Source organism: Clarias gariepinus, chromosome 6, assembly GCF_024256425.1.
Source record: "Clarias gariepinus isolate MV-2021 ecotype Netherlands chromosome 6, CGAR_prim_01v2, whole genome shotgun sequence".
Lineage (NCBI taxonomy): Eukaryota > Metazoa > Chordata > Actinopteri > Siluriformes > Clariidae > Clarias > Clarias gariepinus.
In genome coordinates, this window is record NC_071105.1 from 39,861,722 (window position 1) to 39,888,098 (window position 26,377).

General features: G+C 41.9%; 1 protein-coding gene and 1 long non-coding RNA gene across 2 annotated transcripts; one reads left to right on the forward strand and one right to left on the reverse strand.

Moving 5' to 3' along the window:
- The first annotated feature begins 3,106 nt into the window (after nucleotides 1-3,106).
- Nucleotides 3,107-10,441, forward strand: LOC128526069 (uncharacterized). The gene is made up of 3 exons (XR_008360764.1): nucleotides 3,107-3,206; nucleotides 3,302-3,347; nucleotides 9,601-10,441. It is a non-coding gene; the product is annotated as an uncharacterized LOC128526069 (long non-coding RNA).
- utp6 (UTP6 small subunit processome component) lies at nucleotides 10,337-26,315 on the reverse strand. The gene is made up of 19 exons (XM_053497634.1): nucleotides 26,179-26,315; nucleotides 20,521-20,605; nucleotides 19,591-19,632; nucleotides 18,246-18,338; nucleotides 18,003-18,050; nucleotides 17,374-17,437; nucleotides 16,958-17,076; nucleotides 16,508-16,585; nucleotides 15,971-16,052; nucleotides 15,809-15,890; nucleotides 15,542-15,717; nucleotides 15,380-15,459; nucleotides 15,163-15,240; nucleotides 14,774-14,953; nucleotides 13,634-13,714; nucleotides 12,225-12,334; nucleotides 12,029-12,095; nucleotides 11,011-11,083; nucleotides 10,337-10,828 (listed from the first exon to the last, which is right to left on the reverse strand). Exons 1-19 carry the CDS (start codon nucleotides 26,268-26,270, stop codon nucleotides 10,674-10,676), a joined length of 1,785 nt encoding a protein of 594 aa, XP_053353609.1. The 5' UTR covers nucleotides 26,271-26,315; the 3' UTR covers nucleotides 10,337-10,673.
- Nucleotides 26,316-26,377: the final 62 nt, after the last annotated feature.

Here is a 26,377-nt window from a genome sequence, read left to right on the forward strand (position 1 = left end):
CTCAACTTTAGTAAGCTGGTTTTTCTCATCTGGTTTTGCTGAAACGTATACTTGTGTGTCATCAGCATAACAATGAAAACTAATACCATGTTTACGAATTATGTTGCCTAGAGGAAGCATGTAAAGGGAAAAAAGCAGTGGGCCTAAAACAGAACCCTGTGGAACACCAAACTCAACTTGAGAACATGAGGAATGGTCACCATCTAAATCTACAAACTGATAACGATCAGTCAAATAGGATCTGAGCCACAAGAGGGCCGTTCCCTTAATTCCTACTACATTTTCTAATCTGTAAAGGAGAATATTATGATCAATAGTGTCAAAAGCTGCACTGAGGTCGAGTAACACAAGTATAGTGACACAACCCTGATCAGAGGCCACTAGGAGGTCATTTACTACTTTAACGAGTGCTGTCTCTGTGCTGTGATGAGGCCTAAATCCTGACTGATACAATTCATGTATGCTATTCCTATGTAGATATGAACATAGCTGTTGTGATACTACCTTTTCCAGAATTTTAGAGATAAACGGGAGGTTTGATATCGGCCTGTAATTGGAAAGCTGACAGGGGTCAAGGTCCGGTTTCTTGATTAGTGGTTTAATAACTGCTAATTTAAGGGATTTAGGAACATACCCACTGCTGAGTGAACAGTTAATTACATTTAACAGGGGTTCTGTTATTGCTGGAACTATCTGCTTGAGAAAATGTGTCGGTATCGGATCTAATTCACAGGTTGACGATTTTGAAGAGGAGATGAGTGAAATTAGTTCACTCGCTTCAAGGGGAGTAAAGTATTCTAGGTTCTGATGTGACGTGATTAATTTATCATCTGTATCACTTAAATTGTCTGGTTTTAAAGCCTGAATTTTTTGCCTAATATTTATGATTTTGTTATTGAAAAAGTTCATGAAATCCTCACTACTGTATGTTGTTGTTGTGGAGATTTCTGCAGTGGTCTTGTTTTTAGTTAATTTAGCTATGGTATTAAATAAAAATCTAGGATTATTTTTGTTATTTTCTATAAGAGTGGAGAGATACATTGACCTAGCAGCACTGAGAGCTCTTCTATAGTTCAGGATGCTCTCCTTCCATGCTATTTGGAAAACTAACAATTTAGTTTGACGCCATTTGCGTTCTAATTTCCGAGCGGTTTGTTTTAGAGTGCGTGTGTGATCATTATACCAAGGAGCAAGTTTCTTATCTCTAATCATTTTTCTTTTAACTGGAGCTACATTATCTAAGCTATGACGAAGTGTTGACTCTAGATATTCGGTCGCTTGATCGAGTTCTGTGAAATCAGATGGCGATCCAATCAAAGTTGATAACTCTGGAAGATTATCGATAAAGCTCTGTGTGGTATTTGATGTGAATGTACGTTTAAGGCGGTAGCGCGGCGCTGTGCGTACATTATTACTATGAGATACTTTAATCGAGACAAGACAGTGATCTGATATAACTTTAGACTGTGGAATTGTAATTATGTTTCTTATACTCACTCCGAAGGATAATATTAAGTCCAAAGTGTGACCTGCTTTATGAGTGGGTCCTACTACACACTGATTTACTCCTACTGAGTCCAGTATGGACATAAATGCTGCTCTCAGAGGGTCTTCTGGATTCTCAAAATGAATATTAAAATCTCCAGCAATTAACGCTTTGTCTACGGAAACGACAAGGTTTGAAAGGAAATCTGCAAATTCACAGAGAAATTCAGAGTACGGCCCTGGAGGTCTGTAAATGATGATTAGCGGAATCGTCTGAGCTGACTTTATGTTACTATAGAGAATTTCAAATGCATTAAATTTAAATCTGTGTTTTTGTACAATAGCCAGATTATCGTTGTAAATAACTGCGACGCCTCCTCCTCTACCAGTTAACCGAGGCTGGTGTATGTAGCTGTATCCAGGAGGACTAGCTTCATTTAGAGCTACATACTCGTCCTGTTTAATCCAGGTTTCAGTTAAACATAATATATCAAACTCCTGGTCTGTGATAGTTTCGTTAATAATAACTGCTTTAGATGCGAGAGATCTAATATTTAACAGTCCTAGCTTCAGATCAGAGGTGCCGGCTGCGCATTCAGTATGATCTGAGTTTGTAATATCTATGTTAATTAAATTATTAAAACAGACTTTCTGAGTCTTTCTAAATTTGATTTTAGCTCGGGGAACAGACACAGTCTCAATAGAGTGAACCCTGAGTGACGACTCTATGCAGCTAGCAGACGGTTGGTTTAGCCTGTCTGTCTGCTCCCTGGCCTGGGCTCTGGATTGTCACCGGTTAACTAGGCCTTTTCTGAGAATGATCTTGACTGGACCTTTGTGTTCTTAGTCAACCTCGTCTGTCTCCATTATTGAGGAATTTTTTTAGCTTGTGTAGTCGAGGGCGTGGTCAGCACTGGCTAAAGCCTCATTGAGCTGATTTAGCCTTTCTCTGTGGATATGTTTAGAGTCAGTTAGACTTTAACCATGGATGAAAGTTCAGGAGACATTTTCATCTGATCTCCGCATCAAATTGTGCCACTGTGTTCATAACATCTTCAGACATTAATGTAATTAAACAGCGTTTTACGTTTAACTTGCAGCATCCAGATTTAATGACTTTTTTGACCTGAGAAGTGCATTACAAAGTGTCCTTAACATTTATCAACATTTATTGATCTACTGCTTTTAACAAGACATTGTGTAAAGTGTGGAGTGTGTCTGTAATTTATTTCATTAACACATATAGCTGTGTTCATGGAGTCCACTGTGTGTTAGACGGACTCGCTTTGTTGGTTTGATTAAGAGCAACTTTAAATATTTGTAATAAAAATATTTTTAAATACTAATGTCTTTTGTAATCATTCATTAAAACTGAGTTGAACTCCTTCAGAAGATAAAGACAGGAATGTTAAGATAAGGAACAGAACGTTTGACGCTTCCATAAACCGTGAGCTACAACACATTAACTCCTTTTAAATCTTGGTTTAAATTTAACAGCAAACACAATTTCTTTTCTTTAGAGGAAATTTTCGTTTCTAAAGGAATGAAAATGAAACAGGTATGAGCAAACAGTGAAACGGGATTGGCTGCGGTGTTTAGCGACATTGAGGAAGCTATTAGTGGACATTGTCCCTCCACATAACACTATCACATGTAACACCCAGACCAGCAGAGAAGAAACACAACGCAGATAATTAACACAACATCGACATCACCAGCAGGTCAGTGAAACACCTTTTAATGCATAATAAAAAGTATAGATGTGATAGATATCATTTTGTTATAATGTCTATAACACTTTATCTTTTACTCACAGAGAGAGAGAGACATCAAGAGAAGTATTCTGTACTGCAATAAAGAAAGTAAGGCATTTCTTCTTGTTTGCACACACACACACACACACCAGCAGCTGGGCACACTATGGAGTCAGATCGGTGTCAAAACTCACAAATAAATGTCACACAATATGAATAAACCGCTCCCCATTTGTGAACATCTTTGCATTTGTGTGTGGATTTTTGAGACTTTCCTCACACACTTTAATTCACAAATGCATAAAACACAGCAACATATTTTTCTACAAGAAATATAGTTAAGTTTGGAAAAGTGTCTATGGAAGCAAATTAGCATTATTATTTTAAATTATATCATCCTTTGAAAATCATATTTTGAAATTTAATCACTTTTGGAACATTAACTTTGAAATGTCAATACTACTGAATTTATTAAACTAAAATATTTGACTTTAAAAAGCAATATCATTGAATTCATGCACTCTGAATGTCACATGAAATTCTCAGTAGTCCATTTCAAGCTGTGAAATTTCAAAGTCTTGATTTCAATCCACATTTAATTAGATAGAAAAATTCAAGCCTGGAAATTTAAGAAGTAAAATTCAATACAGGAAAAGCAATCGAGACAGAACAGATGCAATCTCTCACTCATGTGACCCAGTGAAGTGGAATATTCCCTGTTATAAATAAAATACAGTGGAACCTTGGGTTACGAGCATAATTCGTTCCGCACTAAGAACCAGCAGGGGAGACGATTACCCACAATTCCGCGGCGCAAGAGAGAGAAAAACCGTTGGCTCAGTTGTGATCACGTGACACTCGGCATCAAGACAAGAAGCGCATGCGTGATACATGATACTCTGTACTCGAAAACCAAGACTTGTTTGTTTTCCAAGTCAAAATTGATTAAAAATCTTTGCTCGTCTTGCGGAACACTCCCAAACCACGTTACTCGCAATCCGAGGTTCCACTGTATGGAGAGAATATTTATAAAATTGTGATGTTTAGAAAATCCCAGTATTAATTAAATTGACACAGAGGTCTTGTGATAATATCGTGACTGGCGAATCTCTAATACTAAATAATGTAAATAATCACAAGGCAGATGGGAGGGGTGACAGCGGGCCAACTGGTAGGAAGCAACATTTGAATAAGTCATACGGCAAGACAGTGCACTTGGAACATCGTTTTGGTCATGTTTGATTATTTTAAAAAGGTTTTTAAGAAGCGTTCATGCGCTGATATTAATCTGGACACACACTAGAAGTGGCATAAGCAGAATATTTTTAAGTAGATACATTATTTTTTATTTTAGCATCAGAAAAGCCACAGCTCCCTGGAAATAAAACTATAAGTAGAGCAGAGCAGGTACTTACACTGTCGTAAGCTGTCGAAGGTGCCAGAACACACAGCTGAGACCGAGCAGTGGGGACCTGCTTCAAAGGGGTCTACTTAATATTAGGCAGGTGGTCATAACGTCATGGCTGATCATTGTACTGTATATTCACAGGGCTATGAATGATCTGTGGTTTATTCAGTGACATTCCATAGTGTCAGTGAGTTTACTAATTGAATTGCTATATATAGTTAGATTTGTTCTTTTTTGTCATGCTCCCCCTGCAGGTGACCTGAGGTAATGTCCACCAACCCCTCCCTCCCCCATCTCGTACTTCTGAGTGAGAGAGCTTTCCAGTCTGTCTCCTGCCTCGCTCACGTGCTAGAATCAGGGCAATACCAAGGTTAATTACCCCACATGGGGACATGAATGTGGCAAGATGCTGAACTCAGTCAGGAGTGCCGGTCAAGCGTCTCGGTTTTTATAAAGTCTATAAGTCCAAAAGCTTGCACAGTGTTGTATTCACCATCTCTAACTACTTTGAACAAAATCTAGCTGCGAAGCAGATAAAGAAGCTGAATGAGTCCATAATGATTTCACAGAGCCAGCTTCAGAGCTTCAGATGCAGGAGACCATCAGTATGCAGCAGCAGGAAACTATGAACATGCTGTTAGTACCACTGATGATCAGCTCCCTGCTGCTGATAGCGTGTCTGCTGCCGTTAATAAGCGTCTTTAAGTATCTCGTTTTTGGATCATCGCTGTTTAACGTTGTTAGACACCATCGTTATCTGGTTCATTTTGATAAGAACTAGTACAACAGAACAGTTCCTGTGGGGACGCTGAAGTTGATGAGTTTCCTTTAACAGCACATCACTTTTATGCCGACACTGGAGACTCCTTCCATCCATGTTACATAAATGTGCCCTACACTTAATCATGTTATATTAATTATGCTACAAAATTAGTATTTATATAAATTATAATATTTATGATAGCATGTAATATTGTACTTACATAAAGTTTTTTCCTTCCCTCATTTTTTTGAAGACTTTACCACATTCATTTCTATGAGCACAAGCTCTTTTGTATTGGCAGACGTTCACTGTACACTACATTACGTTCACACTTAAAGACGATGAAGAATCACGAACGGTGCTAGTAACCTTCAAACAGCGTTTTTTTGTTGCTTTTTTATGATAAGAAAGTGCTTGCATGATGCACACACATACACACACACTTAAAAAATAGGGTGTGTTTTAGGTACTTTTTAGGAAAAGTAAAGATATTTAAATAGATATTAAATGTGTCTTATATTCTGACAGCATTTGATGTTTAATTACCGTAATCAAAGCCTGGAATAGACTTAATCAGGTCACATGACCTTTTTCCATCACTCCAAAGTCCAGTAGTTATGCTCCCTAGCAAACAGAAAGTATTTTTTAGATTAGATTCAATTAGATTAGATTAGATTTAACTTTATTGTCATTGTGCAAACTACACATACTGAAGTGCAGTTAGCATCTAACTAGAAGTGGAAACGTGTCCTGTTCAAAATAAATAACAAATAGTAAAATCATAAAGTCATAAAGTCATATAATATGTATTGTATTATAAATAGGTTACACACTACCAGGCAAAAGTTTGTACACCCCTTCTATCTCTATGGTTGTTCCTATACACTTTCTACACTATAAAACAATACTGAAGGCGTTTATTATCCAAAACACACAATAATCTCCTCTGAACAGTTGATATTGAGATGTATATCTGCTACTTCTGCTCTGTAAAGCTTTATAATCATCATGATTTCTGAGGCTTTTGATTCTAAATGAACTTCTCCTCTGCAGCAGAGGTCAGTTTTGGTCTTGTTCTCCTGGGAAGGTCTTCATGAGAGACAGTTTCATCATGGAGCTTGATGGGTTTTACAAACACACTCGACACAATACTGTTCTTGTAGGAACTGTTCCAGGACAGCTGACCTTCATGTCTTAAATTAGATTTAATCGTCAAGCTGACTTCATTTTACAGTGGAACCTTGGATTATGAGCATAATTCGTTCCGAAAGCGTGCTTGTACATCAAAACACTCATGTATCAAAATGAATTTCCCCCATAAGAAATAATGGAAACTCAGACGATTTGTTCCACAACCCAACAAAAATTCATATAAAAATAATTAATACAAAATATAAAGTAAAAATAAAGCAAATTAACCTGCACTTTACCTTCGAAAAACACAGAGCAGCCAGTTCTGTAATGTATGCCTTTATTGACAAAAACAGAAAGGCATGTTTTTGAACATGCAAATCCTTACCATTACTTATGTTTACGTTTTCTGTAAGTCTTCACAAGGTCTTCACACACTGTTGCTGGTATTTCATTCACGTTCGTCCATGCAGATCTCCTCTAGAGCAGTGATGTTTTGGGGCTGTCGCTGGACAACACGGACTTTCAACTCTTTCTATGGGGTTGAGATCTGGAGACTGGCGAGGCCACTCCAGGACCTTGAAATGCTTCTGATGAAGCCACTCCTTCGTTGCCCAGGCGATGTGTTTGGGGTCATTGTCATGCCTTTAAGGTCCTCTCTCATCTTTCTAAAGAAGAACTTGCACAATTGGTGGCTGATTAAATATTTTTTGCCCCACTGGGGGGGCAGCGGGTCGTGAAAGAGAGAGAAGAAAAAGTCCAGACGCTAAAGAAACAAAAGGTGTTGAGTTTTAAAAGTAAGTGCGCTGAGAGCCAAGGAGTCAGTTCTGCTTATAATACTCGACTGTGGGCTTCTTTTTCTTCTTTTTGAGGTCACTAGATTTTATGGGTTGTGTTTTTTCTGGGCTTGTTGTTAAAAAATATGACCGCATGAGAGAAAACTACTACAAGCGTCTTCATTTGTTTACATTTATGGTCAAATTTTTCCCAAATACCCGGATTGACACTGTGTACACAGCCTCGCCCTAATCAGCACTGTTACACACACACACACACACACACACAGAGAAAAAAAATCATGTTGTTCGAGCTCGGACTCCCCATATTTCTTAAAAAGTGCTCCAGGTACAGAAAATATATTGCAAAGTTTGGGAAAAAGAAAATGGTAAATGTTTCATAATGTAGGCCAGTAATACAAAAACAAACATAATGTCCTTATGCACTAATATTAGCTCATACATTTCGCTTATTTGAGAAAGATGAGTGTGTCTAATCTTCCGGAATAAAAAAATTACTTAAAACAATAATAATAAATGATAAATATACTGTATATAAATAACAGTCAGTTGTTATTCTAAGACGTGAAGATCAGCTGTTCTGGAACAGTTCCTACAAGAACAGTATCGTGTCGAGTGTGTTTGTAAAACCCATCAAGCTCCATGATGATGAAACTGTCTCTCATGAAGACCTTCCCAGGAAAACAAGACCAAAACTGAGCTCTGCTGCAGAGGAGAAGTTCATTTAGAGTCACCAGCCTCAGAAATCACCAATTAACAACCAGCAGCTCAGATTAGAGCCGTTATGAAGCTTTACAGAGCAGAAGGAGCAGATATACATCTCAATATCAACTGTTCAGAGGAGATTATTGTGTGTTTTGGATAATAAACGCCTTCAGTGTTGATTTACAGTGTAGAAATAAATAAACATCAGAAACGAGCATGGAGTTATTAGGGTGTGTGTGTGGTGCATATATTTGCACATCATGGAACCATGTCAACAAGTTTACCCGGGTCAGTGCCTGTTTTTACCGCAGTGCATGTTCACATTGCATTTTGCCAGAACGTCACTGAAGTGTAAAATCACCCACTGTGGTCACGGTGACTCCTGAACGTCCGGTGTAGCCAGTGGAGCGTGTCACGGGGGCCTGAGAGCGTCGCGTAGTTATATTGAAACAGGATCGGGGTCAGAGAATAAGCGAGTGTTTGGGCACGAGGCTATTGTTAATTGATTGGTTTATGCATTAATAAATATTTTGTGTTCTTTTACTAATTGGATTCTTTTACTAATCCGTTCTCAGTTAATGTCCTGTTTGAGGAACTGAAGCAGGCTGCTCCTGAGCTTATAGTTCTTTAGGCAGCGTGCAGGTAGCATTCCATCTCACTCCTCTCACCATCAAACCCTGTCGGGGTTCTGTAGGCTTTTATTGTCATTTCAACCGTTCATACAGTTCTGTTTTTTATTTACCAAACATTTAAGTGATCTCTGATCACGCTCATTCAGGATGTTTTTCTGATTCACTTCGTCGGGGAAGTCGAGGGCTCGGCTCTGTCTCTCTCCAGGGGTTAATAACGACATGGACAGCTCTTCACCCAATTCCACTATTTGCAGCTTTATCTCCTTAGTTGTTGTTTTTGTTTTCCATAACTGCAGGATATGTGTGTGTGTGTGTGTGTGTGTGTGTGTGAGAAATGAGAAGATCTTCACTGCAGTAATTATCCAGCCAAAGCCTTTTAAGTATTTAATTATTGACACCCAAACAGTGGCCCAGGCAGCGTATATTAAAGCTATAGATTCGTCTATGAGGATTAAACAGAACTCACAATACTACGGTGGCCAAGAAGTGCAAAACAAAATCAGAAATTTAACAACAAAATAAATCAGAAAACACAACGACAATTCAGACAAACTGGAAAAGGAAGGTGTAGTTTGTAAATGAAATGATTATCGGTGCTTTCGGAGATCGGAGATTTGTAATTTTGTTTTTGAATTTATTTTATTTTGGGGTTTTGTTATTTTATATTTGTTTTAGTTTTGCTATTTTGTTTTTAAATTTCTTATTTTGTTTTTGGATTTATTTTGGTTTTGGATTGTAAATTTTGTTTTCGGTTTAGCTATTTTGTTTCAGGATTTATATTTAGTTTTGTTATTTTTTTCCCACTTCTTGCCCACCGTACAGTACAGACTCATGCCATAAAAGTTAAATAAATTCATTTCTTCTTAAAGAAGACTTCAACATGTCAATGATTACATCTGAATGTCATGGTGTTTGTGTTCCTTAGGACTAACTGTGTGTGTGAGGTCAGTGATCGTGTCTCCGCTGTTTTAGACGTCCTCACCCTTGCTCCCACTATGAAGAACTTCTGGAACGCTGTGGAATCTGTTGGTCATGTCATCGCTTACTTCTACGAAGAGAAACGCTCCCATGTTCTGCAGCAGTGCGTGTACGATCAGCAGGTCACCATCTTTAAACTGCAGTGGGTCATCGGCCTGCTGGTGGCGGCGCTGGTGCTCCTGTGTGCACTCGTGTGTGTGCGCTTCTGTACAACCAACTCATGTGCACATGAAGAGGAAAAAAATCTATGTGGCACTACTGTTGGAAATGTAAAGCAGATCATGGCAATGATTTGTAAAGTGAAAAGATTGTATAATAGTTTTTTTTCGTAACATTATCTCTTTCACACCAGAATCCAAGCAAAAGTCTGACTGGAGTTCATTTCCCTCTTATTAAACTTACTGTAATGAGTAATAAGTAGAGTTTTAGTTATTGGATCAAAGCAGCAAAATTTTACTGTATTTTCTTTATGTAAAGTTATTGTACAATTAAAAACAAACATTAAATGTAAAGTAGGTGTGTATCTCCAGGTGTCCCTGTCCTTCTCCACTTGCTGTAACTATGAGCTGGTGTGACTTAATCACACAACCTGATGACAAAACCTTACAGCACTGATAAAACACTGGGACTCGTGTGTAACTGAAGGACTCGAACACAAACATCACCCAAACACACACTCGCTCTTCACCACAACCTCGACAGCGCGTTTATTTCTGAAACATCTGCGTGAGAAATTAACAAAACTAACAAAAAAATTACAAAAAAAAAAAAAAAAGAAGAAGAAAAGATGTGAAAGAACAAAAACACTGAACACACGGCCCTCGTTACACACCGAGTGTGAGCTTTACAGCTTCAGGTTGAAGTGTGTAGTAAAGGTTACTAAAGGTCACGTTCGTTAGATAAACCGCTTTATAAAATTATAAAGTCTGAAGTTGTGGTGTAGAGGGACAACGTGGACGCGATTGGACTGAGGAAGGTGTGTGACAGCAGGTGGAGGGTCATAGCGCACGTGTGTGTGGTCTAGATGTGGCCGGTCTGCAGCAGTGTGTACTGCGTGGTGAAGCGCTCCACACTCTCCCCAGTCAGACTCTTCATGGCCCTCCAGTGGAGTTTCCCACAGTTCTCAGGGTTGCCATGGACACCCAGCTCCTCTTTGATGTAATCCATCCACAGATCTACGTAAACAAACACAAATAAATTCACGTTATATCTGATACATCAGCGTGAACTCAGCGGATCAGCTTCCTGATACTGGAGACTCCTCCCACTAACAGTACAGAAACACATTACTGGGCGCGGTGATGATAAACAACCCTGCGGTTCGGTCAGGGCCGGTGTGAGGTGTGACGTCACTCACCGTCGTCTGAGGAGCCGAACTCGCGCAGTGCTCGCTCAAAGTAATCTCTCAGGTGACTCATCTTCGGCTTCTCCTGAGACAAACAAACACAAAGATTTAAGACTTGCACACGGCTCGGTGAATCTCACCATCAAACGTTTATACAATCCTTAACATCTCACTAATCCAAATAACAGCTTTGTTTTTTATTATAATAATATTAATAATAATGATAATACAAGGGTTTATTAACTTTTATTGTATTTTAACTTTTTCTCGGACGTTTCCGCTCCAGACGCTGCCGTTTACTCTCAGACTCGTCGTGATGAATCCGTGTCTCGTCACCAGTAACGATTCTCTTTAAGAAACTTTCACCTTCATTAGAGGATCTAACTTTTCTCACAATGTAGGAACTTCTGTTTGTGCTCTTCTACGAGTTGTTTTAGCACCAGGTTACACCCGCAGACCACAAAAAAACACCACCAATCCCTGCAGGCTGCTATTCTATGGTTTAAATCACAATCAGGTCGTTTGTTTTTTTCCCCCCTTACACCTCGAACAGAGAACGCTGATAAGACACAAGCTTTAAAATAACCAGAGTGCGGATAATTTCTGACTTACGCAGGAATTATTACTCCTGTTTCTATCCTTTCAATCAAACAGAAATAAGAGACGGTTTTGACTCTTTACTGCTCTGATGAAGAACTCGATTTTACTTTTTGTTTCCAAACAATAATTGTTTCCAATAATAAAAATATATTTTCTCTTCAATCAAGTTTCAGATTTCATTGTCATACGGACAGTAAAGAAACATCTTCCCCTGGACATTAAACATATACAATTCTTCCTTTGCTGCCCCCCAATAAAAAAAAAACAAAAAGCATAAAATATAATAAACTAAAAATAAATATAGGTATAATAGGAATAGTTATTAAATGGGTATTAAAAATATATATACATCAATCAGCGCTCTTTTCTTTAGAAGCTACTGATCTAAACAGAGGAGTTTATTTATTTGTTTGTTTAATTGTTCACTCACTTGTTCTTTCTCGATCTGGACCATGGTGGTGAAGAATGTTCTGGAGAACGGTCTGTGTTCATGCAGGCTGGAGAGACAGACAGACGGTCAGACAGACAGACGGTCAGACAGACAGACACCACACAGGACAGAGCAGATCATGAGGGTTTACAGCATTTAATTACCTTTGTGTGTGTGTGTGTGTGTGTGTGTGTACCTGGTGAAAAGTTTCCTGGCCTTTTTATATCCCCCGGTTCTGTAGGCCCACTGCAGGTACAGCTCCTTCAGCACTGTGGAAACCTGAGGGACCGGAGATAACAGCGCTCTCTGGAGCACGACACACACACACACACACACACACACACACACACACACACACACCGTATCCGAGTTTGTAATTAAGGGTATGGTTTGAGATTTGTCTCTAAAAAATCTTTAAAAGCAGGGATTTTAACCACACACACACACACAGACACACACAGACAGACACAGACAGACACAGACAGACACAGACAGACACAGACAGACAGACACAGACAGACAGACACAGACAGACAGACACAGACAGACAGACAGACAGACAGACAGACAGACAGACAGACAGACAGACACAGACAGACAGACAGACACAGACAGACACAGACAGACAGACAGACACACACAGACAGACACACACAGACAGACAGACACAGACAGACAGACAGACACAGACAGACAGACACAGACAGACAGACACAGACAGACAGACACAGACAGACAGACACAGACAGACAGACAGACAGACACAGACAGACAGACAGACAGACACAGACAGACACACACACACAGACAGACACACAGACACACAGACACACACACACAGACACACACACACAGACACACACACACAGACACACACACACAGACACACACACACAGACACACACACACAGACAGACAGACACACACACAGACAGACAGACACACACACAGACAGACAGACACACACACAGACAGACACACACACAGACAGACAGACACACACACAGACAGACAGACAGACACACAGACGCACGCACAGACACACACACAGACGCACGCACAGACACACACACAGACGCACGCACGCACGCACACACAGACGCACGCACGCACGCACAGACAGACGCACGCACGCACGCACAGACAGACGCACGCACGCACGCACGCACAGACAGACAGACGCACGCACGCACGCACGCACGCACAGACAGACAGACAGACAGACAGACGCACGCACGCACGCACGCACAGACAGACGCACGCACGCACGCACGCACAGACAGACGCACGCACGCACCGACAGACAGACGCACGCACAGACAGACAGACGCACGCACAGACAGACAGACGCACGCACGCACAGACAGACAGACGCACGCACAGACAGACAGACGCACGCACAGACAGACAGACGCACGCACAGACAGACAGACGCACGCACAGACAGACAGACAGACAGACGCACGCACGCACAGACGCACGCACAGACGCACGCACGCACAGACGCACGCACGCACAGACGCACGCACGCACAGACGCACGCACGCACAGACACACTTCAGATTACAACAGTGTCACACTCTACAGATCCAGGATCAGTGTTACCTGAAACAGAGCGTCTGTCTGGTCCGGCGGCTGCGACGCGGCGCTCCACTCGACCTGGAGCGTCCACAGGGACACACTGTCCTGGAGAGGGGGTGGGGGGGTGGGGGGAGGGGGGGAATATTCTAGATCTTTAAAGGGCAGTGATAAATAATAAAATAAATAGTATATAATAATAATAATAATAATAATAATAATAATAATACAGTATGTAGTGCTCTATATACACACTGTTACTCTCAGAGTAAAAGATACTTAACTAGAAAATTCTGTAATATATCAAGTATTAACACACACACACACACACACCATAAATTTACAGTTGTATATTATTTTATATTTCTCAGTAGACAATTACACTTCACATATTCCATACGATTTACACGTTTCATATTTCTCTATTTTAATTACTTTTTAAAAATCTGTTAATTTGTACATTTGTACATCGAATCCTAAATTTTAAATTTGTAAAATTTTATTCGCTTTTTTTTGGGGGGTGGGGGGGTGGGGGGGGGATTCTATCTGTAGTTTGTTTTTTGTAGTGAAATCTTTCTATTTTATTCTGTCCTCCTATTTTAGGTCACAGACGGCCGTGTACGCGTTACAAATTTTATAAGCCATGAATTTTGAGTTTATATAACCTGCATACATTTATTATTATTAATATTTATTTAAAATAGAATTGATTATTTAACAGCATTATGCCTTATTCAAAAGAAAAATGGTCACTTAAAAAGAAATGGTAATGTCTTTTTAAATACCATCTATTTATTTATTTATTATTATATATTTACTCTATAAAATAGTTAATTATTTAATTGCATGACTTTATAATAATATGAACATTTTAACTTGTTAAAAATGAAATCACTTTTTTTTTTTTTTTTTACAGACCTATCCAACTTCACCTTAAAAAGATGGAAATGTGTCAAAATTACGCATGTCTGATTTGGAAAAAAATAAATCTTAATAAGACTCACCAAGATGAAAACATGACCTGGGCTTTCATCTATCTATCTATCTATCTATCTATCTATCCATCCATCTATCCATCTATTTATGTAATTGTTGGAGGTTAAAGTTCACCTCAGAGTTGACAAAGTCAGACCTTTCTTTCACACCTGAGACAGACGGATCTGTTACCTTTGGATTCACGAGCTTCAGCGCTTCCTGGAACAGAGGCCCCGCCTCCTCTCTGTCTAAACGAATTAGTGTCTGCAAGCAAAGCGTCCACGTCTCCACCGATTGGCTGAAGCGTTTAGCGGCCGCTATGGCGACCTGAACGGCTGCGTCTGATTGATTGGAGGAAATCAAGACCTCCAGCTGAGAGAGAGACAGAAGGACAGAAAGAGAGAGAGGAAGAGAGAGACATAGAGAGACAAAGAGAGAGAGAGAGAGACAGTGAGCAAGAGACAAACAGACAGACAGAGTGAGAGACAGACAGAGAGAGAAGGTACTGATCAGTCTAATAAATGTAACGTGATCTGATTTTCTCTTCGTCATTAACCCCAGCACCAGCATCATGTTCTCACCCAGGTCCTGTAGAACGTCTCCTGCAGCAGTGAGGCATCGTGGGCTCTCTGTAGGACCCCGAGCAGCCGCTCTCGTCTCTGAGGACCGCGCACACACACACACACACACACACACACACACACACACAGTACAGCAGATGTGTAAGGCTCAGTCGTGTGAGTGTGTGTGTGTGTGCGTGTGTGTGTGTGTGTGTGTGTGAGAGAGTGTTTTGCGTACCTTCTCCTTCAGCTCTGAGACGTTGGTCTTCCTCTTAAACCTCTCCATGCAGAACGTCACGTAACACGCCCACATGGTTTCTGTGGAGAAGAGACGCGTTACAGAACTCATGTCACACACTCATGAAACAATCTGTTGCGCCCCCTGGTGGACGTCAGTTACCCGTGTTGAGGTTCTTGAGCCCCTCCTCGTACACGGCGCTGCAGCGCTCCTCTCTGCTCGCGATGTCGGCGGCCCGATTCTGGGCCGAGGGCAGCTCCGGGGCCACGCCCGCCTCCAGCTCCCGTCTCGCCATGAAGTCCCAGGTCACCGAGTCGTCCGTGTGCTGAGTCTGCAGACTGAACACAGGCACGTTACAGGTTTTTTCTAATTGATCTGAAACCGGTTATGTAATTAAAGCCGGAGTGCGTGAGAAGCCGGAGCTCTTACTCGCGGAGGATGGAGTCCTGCAGCTCCCTGGTGAAGTCGAAAAGGGCGGCGATCTGGAGCAGAGACAGCAGAAACTCCGCCCCTGTGGGCAGCGCAAAGGTTAGCATACGGCCTATAGCGCTAATGATAGCACAAACAGAGCAAAGCACACAACCCACACACCTTTAATTTTCTGCGTGGCGTCCTGGTAGATGACTTCGGCCAACTTGCCGCTCAGGATCTCCGGAGAAAACTCGTACTCACCCTGAGGAGAGAGAGAGAGAGAGAGAGAGAGAGAGAAATACACGTCATTCTCCAGTGTACATTATAAACAAAGAAAGTGGATTTTACACAAGATTAAAGCGGCAATAAGCAACCTTAGAAATTAAGGAATTTACATGATGTTTTAATGCCGACGCTCATGCTGCACGCTTGTCCTTAGCGTTGAGCTACATGAGCATTATATGTACACTCGATACACCTTTACGCAGCACTGATAAACAACATCCCGCTGTACGAGTTCCGGAAACATCTAAAAAAGTTCACATCACATCCAACTTGTTTATTAATAATTTCTGTTCTTTCCAATCATAACGCCTTGGCTCAAGTCATGTGACGGCTGTGGACTTCATGATCCACTGAGTAACACGTCGGACTGATGTAGATTATAGTCGCGTATGGCCGCTTTAAAGGACAGAGAATGGAAGTGTGTGAACGTACGATGTCGATTTTGGCTCGTTCCAGTTCCTCCTGTTGTTTGCGCAGTCTCTCGGCATGCATCAGCTCCATCCGGAAATACTGAACACACACACACACACACATATATAAAAATACACTTTTTAATAAGAGAACCCCTCTCTAAACATGATCTACACACACACACACACTCACACAAACACACACCAGGCCTGCCGCTTGTTATCTAAACTTTTACTGTTTTATTAAAGGTCCAGAGATTTTTATTTACGTCTAACACAATTAGTCCAAGTTATAATATTATAAATAACTGGATCAGGCAAATCAAACAGGCCACTAACTAACAACTAGAACTTTTTTTAAAAAGCGTGAATCTAAATAACAGACTGCACTCTGTGACTGGCAGTAAGATATTTTCTGGTTTTGTTTTTGCGTTTTTTTCCCTCCTTTCTGTTCCGTCTCTCTCTCACTCACCTCCTGGTAAACCTTCTTGCTCTCCGGATGGAAGCGGAGCGCTCTGAGAAACAGGTGGCGAGCGCTTTCTGACGAGTCCCTGTCCTCCATCTCACACTTGGCCGCCATGATCCATAAATCTGCATCCGCCATTATGAGGAGAAAAAAACAACAACATCCAGGTGAGTTCATGTTCTTCTTATAACTACCAGAGCAAACAAATGCTAAACTAAACTTGACCACTAGGGGTGCTAAAGAGAAAGTTTAATGTCCAAACTGAGAAAAAACAACAACTATTTTTTAATACAACCTGTAAATATCTAGTATATAGTATCAATGATTATATTTATTAGACTTTAAGCATGTAGAGAAGTTTAAACATGAAGTCTCTGGAGGGACGTGTAGTTTATAAAACGAGTAAAGGATGAAAACTTCACTGGGTTTGTCGGGGTGGATGGCCAGCATGGAGGAGAAGACCTTGCTGAGTTGTCCCTTCGTCCCCTAAACCACAGAGAGCGAGGGAGAGACAAGACAGAGACAGACAGAGACTGTTATACAACTAAACAATATACAAGGTTTTCTCATCTCGGCCATAATGTAAGTCTGACGCTCATATACGAGATATTTCTGTGTCTTAGAGCTGATTTAGGTCTTGAACTTTACAGGATTTTCTTTAAACAAGAACTTTGCTGTTATTGTAATATTTTGACGAATTGAAAATGTGATAAAGTCTCCCACATCTCAATTTTATGTGTGTGTGTGTGTGTGTGAGAGAGAGAGAGAGAGAGAGACCGTGTTCATGCAGTAACACATCAGCACCTCCCGGTAGAGTTATGACATCACTCACAAAATCAAACTGATAATAATAATCTGTTGTTTTTCAATTATTAAACTATCTCTTGATTTATGTTACATTGTAACACGCTCTATAGTTGAAACGTTGTTTCAATTCTTCAATCCGTGTTTTCTATCCCTGATTAGTTTAGTGGTTTATTACAGAATGATGATACAGACACCATTTTAAAAGCATGAGCTTTGAAATAAATAACTTTTTTACAAGACGCACCCATTTCTTACAGAAGGCGACCTGAGAGAGCCAGAGCTGGACGTCCTCCTGCAGAGAGACAGAGAGAGAGACAGGGAGAAAGAGACAGAGAGACAAAAAGAAAGAGAGAGACAGACAGAGAGAGAGAGAGACAGAGAGAGAGAGAGAGAGAGACAGAGAGAGTTTAAACCATCACATCTGTCTGATCGTACAGTGATTTATTTAATAATGAATGCTGTGGTTTTGGAGGGGGCGAGTGTTTACCTGCCACTTGGACGTGGCTCTTCTAAAGACGCTGTTGATTCTCTGGATGATGGGGAACTCGATCTCCTCCCTCTTAAACTGATAACCGATTCTCTGTGTGTGTGTGGGTGGGGGGGGGGGCATTAATTAATGCACAATCACATCCTCTCTCTCTTTGGAGGATCGGTACAAAAACATAAAATCACCAGCAACTTAAAACTTATATGTTGTTTTGAAGCTGAATTGAAAAGAGAGAGCCAATTTATATAATAATTATAATATAAGTTTTTTAAAATAAAAACATTACATGAATATTAAATTAATTAAACAAAGTATATATTAAAAACATAATTAATTAAATGATTATTTAATTTACTTTTTTTATTAAGGTATTTTTTTGTACTTTTATTAATTATTAATGAGTTAATTTATTTACATAAAAAGAAAAGCAGGCAAATATTGAAAGGAGACAAATCAGAGACTGAACACAATTAGATTTAATTAAAATAAAGAAAAATGTAATAAACACCCTATAAATTAAGAGCAGTAGTATAAGACGGAGTGTGTGCTGGCGATGTGCTGTACAGCGAGTGTGTGTTAGTGTGTGTGTGCGTGGTGGAACCTCGGATTGTGAGTAACTCGTTCTGCGAGTGTTTTTTACAAGACGAGCAAGTAATTTTGATAAAATTTTAACATGATATACGAGTACTGTAGCACAAAGACGCTTCGTCTGCTGAGTGATGTGATCCCAACTGAGCATCGTCTCCCATGCTTGGTCTCAGTACGTGTGCGCCACTTGTATAGTCAACATCAGTCTGTGTGTGTGTGTGCTGTTTACAGAACTGTTTGTGTGTGTAAAGCATTTTATTTTGCGTCCAAGTGTAGTGCCCGTTCTTTAGTAACTGTACTGCAACAACGAAACGAGTGAAAAAAGAAAAAAAAAAAGGTTAAAGAGTCTGGATCAGTGCAGGAGTTCAATCTGTTTAACGACAACGCAGCGTCACCTCACCGCCAAATCCTCAAAAGGAGGTGAAAGAGAGGTTCAACTTTAAAGACATTTCCTGACAGAGCAGCAGTTCTGTTAGAGTGTGTGTGTGTGTGAGAGAAAGTTGTCCTACACAGTAGACCCCTCCCTCCCTCCTCCTCGTTTCCTCGTCTCACTCGACTCACGATTCTTTTCCAAGGTAAACTGCAGGTTAATTTGTTGTATTTTTACTTTATATGTTGTATTAATTATTTTTATATGAATATTTTTTGGCTGTGAAACAGATCGTCTGAGTTTCCATTATTTCTTACGGGGGAAATTCACTTTGATATATGAGTGTTATAACACAAGCAGTTTATATTTTTAGAAGGAGACACTCACGGCTCTTCTCTTCTTGATAAGTTCCAGCACGTTCACCTCGTACTGAGAGAGGGGGGGGGGGGGGGGGGGGGAGAGACGAAGTTAGTAATGAATGAATTTTAAAGACTCCATTAGAGTTCCTGCTGTGGAATAAATAAAAGGGGATTTAAGAGAAGCTCCGCCCTAAATGAATCACATGTTCATTATATTATCACGCTTATATCTTCATTTGAGATTTATTTTCAAAATTTAAGCCTGCATCATCTTAACCTTTCCCTAACCCTTAAATTATAAACAGCGATGCAGCAGAGCTTTAGTCCTTCTGTCTGTCTGTCTCCTCGTCTGTACATTCTCTCAAACAGACCCCACACAGACACCATCATTAACACCGCATCATGAGCTCATCACCTGCATCACTAACAGACACGATTTACATTTGAAATAAAAAATCGATAAAAAAAGTTTTTTTTTTCAGACACGATTGACTGCTCGCAAGAACACTTATTTATTTATCAGACTAATCTCTACTCCGCCATAACTATTATTATAATACACGATCATATTTATTTATCACTTTATATATTAACCTATGATTATTGCTCCAAATTGACACTTCTTGTAACAATTTCCCTCATGAGTGGATAAAGTGTCTCTCTATCTGTCTATCTGTCTATCTGTCTGTCTGTCTGTCTGCCTCTCTCTCTGTCTGCCTCTCTCTCTGTCTGCCTCTCTCTCTGTCTGCCTCTCTCTCTGTCTGCCTCTCTCTCTGTCTGCCTCTCTCTCTGTCTGCCTGCCTCTCTTGTGATGCCATCTCAGAACAAAGTTTCTAATTTCTAAATCTCTCTGGATTATTCAACATGTTGGACGTTTTTCGTCATGTAGTGCTGTAACGTGTTTCCTGGATGATTTTCCCCCCTTTAATCTGTTGTTGTTGTTGTTGTTGTTCCTCACCTGGATGTAGTTAATATAATCATCTTTACTCTGTACAGATCTGTGGAGTTTATATTCCAGAGCTGTCGATCTCTTCAGCATCAACCTGAAACACAGATCAGTTTCACAACGTTACATTAATCACCATCACACTTCACTCTCACACACACACACACTTCACTCACACACAGACACACACTTCACTCTCTCACACACTTCACTCTCTCACACACTTCACTCTCTCACACACACTTCACTCTCTCTCACACACTTCACTCTCTCTCACACACTTCACTCTCTCTCACACACTTCACTCTCTCTCACACACTTCACTCTCTCTCACACACTTCACTCTCTCTCACACACACACACACACTTCACTCTCTCACACACACACACACACACACACACACACTTCACTCTCTCACACACACACACTTCACTCTCTCACACACACACACTTCACTCTCTCACACACACACACTTCACTCTCTCACACACACACACTTCACTCTCTCACACACACACACTTCACTCTCTCACACACACACACTTCACTCTCTCACACGCACACACTTCACTCTCACACACGCACACACTTCACTCTCACACACACACACACTTCACTCTCACACACACTTCACTCTCTCACACACTTCACTCTCTCACACACTTCACTCTCTCACACACTTCACTCTCTCACACACTTCACTCTCTCACACACTTCACTCTCTCACACACTTCACTCTCTCACACACACTTCACTCTCTCTCACACACTTCACTCTCTCTCACACACTTCACTCTCTCTCACACACTTCACTCTCTCTCACACACTTCACTCTCTCTCACACACTTCACTCTCTCTCACACACTTCACTCTCTCTCACACACTTCACTCTCTCTCACACACTTCACTCTCTCTCACACACTTCACTCTCTCTCACACACACACACACACACACACACACTTCACTCTCTCACACACACACACACACACACACACTTCACTCTCTCACACACACACACTTCACTCTCTCACACACACACACTTCACTCTCTCACACACACACACTTCACTCTCTCACACACACACACTTCACTCTCTCACACACACACACTTCACTCTCTCACACACACACACTTCACTCTCTCACACACACACACTTCACTCTCTCACACACACACTTCACTCTCTCACACACACACTTCACTCTCTCACACACACACACACTTCACTCACACACTTCACTCACACACTTCACTCACACACTTCACTCACACACAGACACACACTTCACTCTCTCACACACTTCACTCTCTCACACACTTCACTCTCTCACACACTTCACTCTCTCACACACTTCACTCTCTCACACACTTCACTCTCACACACACTTCACTCTCTCACACACACTTCACTCTCTCACACACACTTCACTCTCTCACACACACTTCACTCTCTCACACACACTTCACTCTCTCACACACACTACACTCTCTCACACACACTTCACTCTCTCACACACACTTCACTCTCTCTCACACACTTCACTCTCTCTCACACACTTCACTCTCTCTCACACACTTCACTCTCTCTCACACACTTCACTCTCTCTCACTTCACTCTCTCACACACACACACACACACACACTTCACTCTCTCACACACACACACTTCACTCTCTCACACACACACACATCACTCTCTCACACACACACACTTCACTCTCTCACACACACACACTTCACTCTCTCACACACACACTTCACTCTCTCACACACACACACTTCACTCTCTCACACACACACACTTCACTCTCTCACACACACACACTTCACTCTCTCACACACACACACTTCACTCTCTCACACACACACACTTCACTCTCTCACACACACACACTTCACTCTCTCACACACACACTTCACTCTCTCACACACACACTTCACTCTCTCACACACACACTTCACTCTCTCACACACACACTTCACTCTCTCACACACACACTTCACTCTCTCACACACACACACACTTCACTCACACACACACTTCACTCTCTCACACACACACTTCACTCTCTCACACACACACACTTCACTCTCTCACACACACACACTTCACTCTCTCACACACACACTTCACTCTCTCACACACACACTTCACTCTCTCACACACACACAAACTTCACTCACACACACACTTCACTCTCTCACACACACACTTCACTCTCTCACACACACACTTCACTCTCTCACACACACACACACTTCACTCACACACTTCACTCACACACAGACACACACTTCACTCTCTCACACACTTCACTCTCTCACACACACACACACTTCACTCACTCTCTCACACACTTCACTCACTCTCTCACACACTTCACTCTCTCACACACTTCACTCTCTCACACACTTCACTCTCTCACACACTTCACTCTCTCACACACTTCACTCTCTCACACCCACACACTTCACTCTCTCACACCCACACACTTCACTCTCTCACACCCACACACTTCACTCTCTCACACACACACACACTTCACTCTCTCACACACACACACACTTCACTCTCTCACACACACACACACTTCACTCTCTCACACACACACACACTTCACTCTCTCACACACACACACACTTCACTCTCTCACACACACACACACTTCACTCTCTCACACACACACACACTTCACTCTCTCACACACACACACACTTCACTCTCTCACACACACACACACTTCACTCTCTCACACACACACACACTTCACTCTCTCTCACACACACACACACTTCACTCTCTCTCACACACACACACACTTCACTCTCTCTCACACACACACACACTTCACTCTCTCACACACACACACACTTCACTCTCTCACACACACACTTACTTCACTCTCTCACACACACACTTACTTCACTCTCACACACACACTTACTTCACTCTCACACACACACTTACTTCACTCTCACACACACACTTACTTCACTCTCACACACACACTTACTTCACTCTCACACACACACTTACTTCACTCTCACACACACACTTACTTCACTCTCACACACACACTTACTTCACTCTCACACACACACTTACTTCACTCTCACACACACACACTTCACTCTCACACACACACACACACTTCACTCTCTCACACACACACACTTCACTCTCTCACACACACACACTTCACTCTCTCACACACACACACTTCACTCTCTCACACACACACACTTCACTCTCTCACACACACACTTCACTCTCTCACACACACACTTCACTCTCTCACACACACACTTCACTCTCTCACACACACACTTCACTCTCTCACACACACACTTCACTCTCTCACACACACACACACTTCACTCACACACACACTTCACTCTCTCACACACACACTTCACTCTCTCACACACACACACGTCACTCTCTCACACACACACACTTCACTCTCTCACACACACACTACACTCTCTCACACACACACTTCACTCTCTCACACACACACACACTTCACTCACACACACACTTCACTCTCTCACACACACACTTCACTCTCTCACACACACACTTCACTCTCTCACACACACACACACTTCACTCACACACTTCACTCACACACAGACACACACTTCACTCTCTCACACACTTCACTCTCTCACACACACACACACTTCACTCACTCTCTCACACACTTCACTCACTCTCTCACACACTTCACTCTCTCACACACTTCACTCTCTCACACACTTCACTCTCTCACACACTTCACTCTCTCACACACTTCACTCTCTCACACCCACACACTTCACTCTCTCACACCCACACACTTCACTCTCTCACACCCACACACTTCACTCTCTCACACACACACACACTACACTCTCTCACACACACACACACTTCACTCTCTCACACACACACACACTTCACTCTCTCACACACACACACACTTCACTCTCTCACACACACACACACTTCACTCTCACACACACACACACACTTCACTCTCTCACACACACACACACTTCACTCTCTCACACACACACACACTTCACTCTCTCACACACACACACACTTCACTCTCTCTCACACACACACTTCACTCTCTCTCACACACACACACACTTCACTCTCTCACACACACACACACACTTCACTCTCTCTCACACACTTCTCTCTCTCACACCCACACACACACTTCAATCTCTCTCTCTCACACACACACTTACTTCACTCTCTCACACACACACTTACTTCACTCTCACACACACACTTACTTCACTCTCACACACACACTTACTTCACTCTCACACACACACTTACTTCACTCTCACACACACACTTACTTCACTCTCACACACACACTTACTTCACTCTCACACACACACTTACTTCACTCTCACACACACACTTACTTCACTCTCACACACACACTTACTTCACTCTCACACACACACACTTCACTCTCACACACACACACTTCACTCTCACACACACACACTTCACTCTCACACACACACACTTCAATCTCACACACACACACTTCAATCTCACACACACACACTTCACTCTCTCTCTCTCACACACACACACTTCACTCTCTCTCTCTCACACACACACACACACACTTCACTCTCTCTCTCTCACACACACACACACACACACACACACTTCACTCTCTCTCTCACACACACAGACACACACTTCACTCTCACACACACAGACACACACTTCACTCTCTCTCACACACACAGACACACACTTCACTCTCTCTCACACACACAGACACACACTTCACTCTCTCTCACACACACAGACACACACTTCACTCTCTCTCACACACACAGACACACACTTCACTCTCTCTCACACACACAGACACACACTTCACTCTCTCTCTCTCTCTCACACACACTTCACTCTCTCTCTCTCTCTCTCTCACACACTTCACTCTCTCACACACACTTCACTCTCTCTCACACACTTCACTCTCTCACACACACTTCACTCTCTCACACACACTTCACTCTCTCACACACACTTCACTCTCTCTCACACACACACACACACTTCACTCTCTCTCTCTCACACACACTTCACTCTCTCTCTCTCACACACACTTCACTCTCTCTCTCTCTCACACACACACACTTCACTCTCTCTCTCTCTCACACACACACACTTCACTCTCTCTCTCTCACACACACACACTTCACTCTCTCTCTCTCACACACACACACACTTCACTCTCTCTCTCTCACACACACACACATTTCACTCTCTCTCTCACACACACACACACTTCACTCTCTCACACACACACACACACACACACACACACTTCACTCTCTCTCACACACACACACACTTCACTCTCTCTCACACAGACACACACTTCACTCTCTCTCACACAGACACACACACACACACTTCACTCTCTCTCTCACACACACACACACACACTTCACTCTCTCTCTCACACACACACACACACACACACTTCACTCTCACACACACACACACACTTCACTCTCACACACACACACATCACTCTCACACACACACACACACACTTCACTCTCTCTCTCACACACACACACACACTTCACTCTCTCTCACACACACACTTCACTCTGTCACACACACACTCACTTCACTTCTCTCCTGGTGAACAGTCCAACTCTCTCCAGCTGCTCCAGTGCGGGGATCCGCTCCTCAACCCTCTGCTGCACCAAATCCGCCATCCTGTCTCTCTCTCCCTCACACTCTCTCTCTCTCCCTCACTCTCTCTCTCCCTCTCTCACACACACTCTCTCTCCCTCTCTCACACACTCACTCACTCTCTCTCTCT